The sequence below is a fragment of the Rhinolophus sinicus genome, linkage group LG03 (genome assembly GCF_036562045.2).
Source record: "Rhinolophus sinicus isolate RSC01 linkage group LG03, ASM3656204v1, whole genome shotgun sequence".
NCBI lineage: Eukaryota > Metazoa > Chordata > Mammalia > Chiroptera > Rhinolophidae > Rhinolophus > Rhinolophus sinicus.
Genome location: NC_133753.1, coordinates 72,448,113 through 72,451,520, shown reverse-complemented (window position 1 = coordinate 72,451,520; position 3,408 = coordinate 72,448,113). Strand labels below are relative to the sequence as shown.

At 37.9% G+C, this 3,408-nt stretch overlaps 1 gene segment (V, D, J or C); it reads right to left on the bottom strand.

Annotated features, from left to right (window-relative positions):
• Nucleotides 1–354: 354 nt before the first annotated feature.
• On the bottom strand, nt 355–1,395 carry LOC141570371 (T cell receptor alpha variable 2-like). The segment is given in 2 exon segments: nt 355–1,129; nt 1,291–1,395. Coding segments are annotated over 2 exon segments (396 nt in total).
• Between the last annotated feature and the right edge of the window lie 2,013 nt (nt 1,396–3,408).

Sequence of the window (3,408 nt, the reverse complement as noted above, 5' to 3'; positions counted from 1 at the left end):
CAGGTATTTCTCCCAGAGTGCCTACTGCCTTTCTCAAGAAACTATTTATAAACATCAGAACTCTGTAAATGTTACTGATTTCCCAGAAGACAACAGGAATGACTCATGTAAACTAATAAGAAAGCCCTTTCTGAATATCAGACTCTGAAATGTAAATTGTATTTATTTTAGATGCAAGAGAGAAAAATCAACACAAAATAAAGTGTTGGAGCAAGGGGGAAAATCAGTGCTTTTTCTGTGAAACTTTAACATAGAATAAAATCCAACTAAAAAAAAACTGATTTTTTTCATATAAATTATGGAATTTTCAACAAAATGGGGAAAATCCATTATTTGACCTTCTGCTCTCCTAACTCCAAATAAAAGGGACTATAAATCAATGGCCCGCTTATCTCAGTGGACTGAAGAGATTTTTTAGTTTCTCAGGGTCTAATACTTTCCCTCACCCACATTCAGATTCTCGTTGTTTCCATGTAGTTTAGTACAAACTTAAGCTACATCTCAGGTGTGTTGTTACATTCTAGGAATTATATTTGTAGAGAAATATAAGCCAATAGGAACTGTTCAAAGTACACACTAGAGACAGGAGTCTATACACACATATAGACTCCAAGGACTTGAAAGTGAGGGAAATTTTATATCCTGTGGATTTTCCTCCTCTTGTCACCGAAGAACTAAGAGCTTCATGATCTATAGTCTGGACTCAAAATTTTTCTGATACTAGAGCCAAGTGGAAAAGCTTGGGGAACACTAAATTAGGAGGGAGAAACTGTTGAGCTCCTCTCTAGGTCGCCTCCTCAAACGCTGTGATCTCCCTGTTTCTGTTCAGCTCCTAATGGGTTCTGTGCCTCTGTGTCCCACAGAGCACAGTAGTAAGTGGCAGCATCTGCCACCTGCACCTGGAGGATGAGCAGTGAAGAGGAGAATCGCTCATATGTCATGTTGTAGCGCCCCTGCTGAGACGGCCTTGAGCCCTTTACAAGGAGTCTTGGTGCAAGTCCTGGGAAGTGAAGGTACCAGAAGAAGTCATAAGCAGTGGATATGGAGTGATTGCAGGAGATTTCCGCCACAGCTCCCTCTGAAGATACCACGGAGGAAGGCTGAAATACTTGGTCCTTGTTCTCTGCAACTGCAGGAAACAAACAAAGAAGGTCTGAATTTCATGATGCTATTTCCTTGCTGATGACCTTTTAGGTACAGTGATTATTAATTAAAAAGGCTTTTTTTAAATTAGCCCAAACTGTAAGATAATGGCATATGCTTTTCTAATACCAGAAAGAGCCTACTTACCCTTCCAGAGGGAGCTGAGGAGAAGCCCCAACCACACCGCTTCCAGAGTGCTCTGCAAAGCCATAGCCACACCTCAGCTGGTCTCAGGCCTCAGCTGTAAGTGTGATGCTCACCAGGAAGCTCACTTAAGGCCCGTTTTGCTTCTTTCTTTTTCCTTTTGTCAATGACATCATCAGCCAGAATCTGCAGACTATAGAAGAGTGACTGCAGCTGTGAGGCTGCTTATTAGTGGCTTCAACTGTCCTTTGTTCTGAGAAGGAATGTAGCCTTTCAGAGGTCACTGCACTTGTGCAAATTTAATCAATGAAGAAGTTTCCATCTCTACTGTCGTCAGAAGAAGTCATGCAATTGATGGGAGACTGCTACATTATTCATATTAAAGTGATATATTCACACAAAAAAGTATGCTGAGTTTGTTATATATGTTGATAATGAAATGCTAGTATGTGAGAAATAATGATCATGAAATTTAGTAACTGCACTAGAAGAGAGATGGTTCGGTTTTATTAAGGCATAAAAATTACTGTGTAAACATATGCATCAAAATTTGACTCCTTGTATCCAACGTTGTCTCTGGAATAAGTAGGAAAAAAAATCTCAGATATACTTTTCTGTAAACACAAGAAGCTGGGTCAAGGAAGACACAAAAGCTGCATTTGGAGATGATCTATTTTGGATGGTACCTATTCTCCTTTTGTAGCCTTACACTGTCCCCTCTTTCTTAATGCAGGGCTTAATAGTTGTCCCACTTTCTTTGATTGCTTTGTACAGGTTTTCATGGGATTTTATCTGAAAAAGAACTAAACAGGTTTGTGGCAATTCTAGGTTTATACAGTAAGGAGCTTGTATGTGCACCCCCTAGTGGACCACATGGGAACTAACGCAAAATTATTTCCCCAGCCTCCTCTGAGACAGTCTTCACAGCTTCCCACAGCTTGAAGAGGTTTGATGTTTTTTGCTTTTGTTCAAATTCCTCATTCTTATTCAGTTCACATAGGGATGTGAAGGCGATCCAGAGGAAAAAACTGCCTTCTTGGAAAGCCTGCTGGTTACTGAAAGATGTTCTTCATTCAGGGGATTGGTTATTTGAACACATACTACCATGGAGTTAAATATTTCTCTTTCTCACTTTAAGATGATTGCTTGATTCATTTCCTCATCTTTTCCTTTATTTAATAGTCTTCCAGGTCAGGAGAAATTAGCTTTTTCCCTCATCTTTTCTCTTTTTTTCCTGGGATAGTCTTTAATTATGATAAGATGATTGTTTAAATCCCACAGAACATTTTATTTAGATTTGTGACCCCAAAGCCTTTCAAATAAAATACCAACTTACAACATGGCAGTAAAATTAGGATGGAAGACATCAAAACAAATGGGTACAGATTCTTTTAGCGGAAGGACTAATATAGTAACTGTGATTATTTTGAACTCGGAAATTTCTGACAACTGAAACATAAAAGGAATCACAAATGGAATACAATAATATAAATAAACTGATTAAGTGTGCAAGCCTCTTCTTTCTGAAGCCAAGTGGTATATAGCTATAGGTAACTTAAAATTCATTTTAGATTACTGGTTATGTACATCTGGTTCAAAGTTTCTAACTACTGCAAAATATTTTATCATGTGCTTCCTCCACATTTACTTTCAGTCCCCTAGTGGTGGACTCATAACTCCGCTGCACAGCAATGACCATATTCTTCTATTTCCCCTTATTAACTATTTTAGAATTTCTTTGGGGTATGTATCTACCAAGGATCATCCATTCATAGTATATATAAATACTTTATTTTTAATTAAACATTCAAAATAGTGACAGTCACATACACTTCTACCAGTAGTGTATGAGCATTCCACCCTCTCCAAATCCTCAACATTTGGTATTAGAAAAAATATGAAACTGTCTAAATTTTAGTAATATGCTGGGTGTACAGTCTTGTTTTAATTTGTATTACTCTGACAATAAGTAAAATAGAGCCACTTATGTTTTCTTTTCCAACATTACCTATTTAAATATTTTGCCCACCTAAGAAAAAGGCCCTAAACCTTTACCTACGGGTTACCTGGAAGTTGTGAAACATAAGAGCGAAGGCTAAGGCAGAATTGTAGACTTCATGG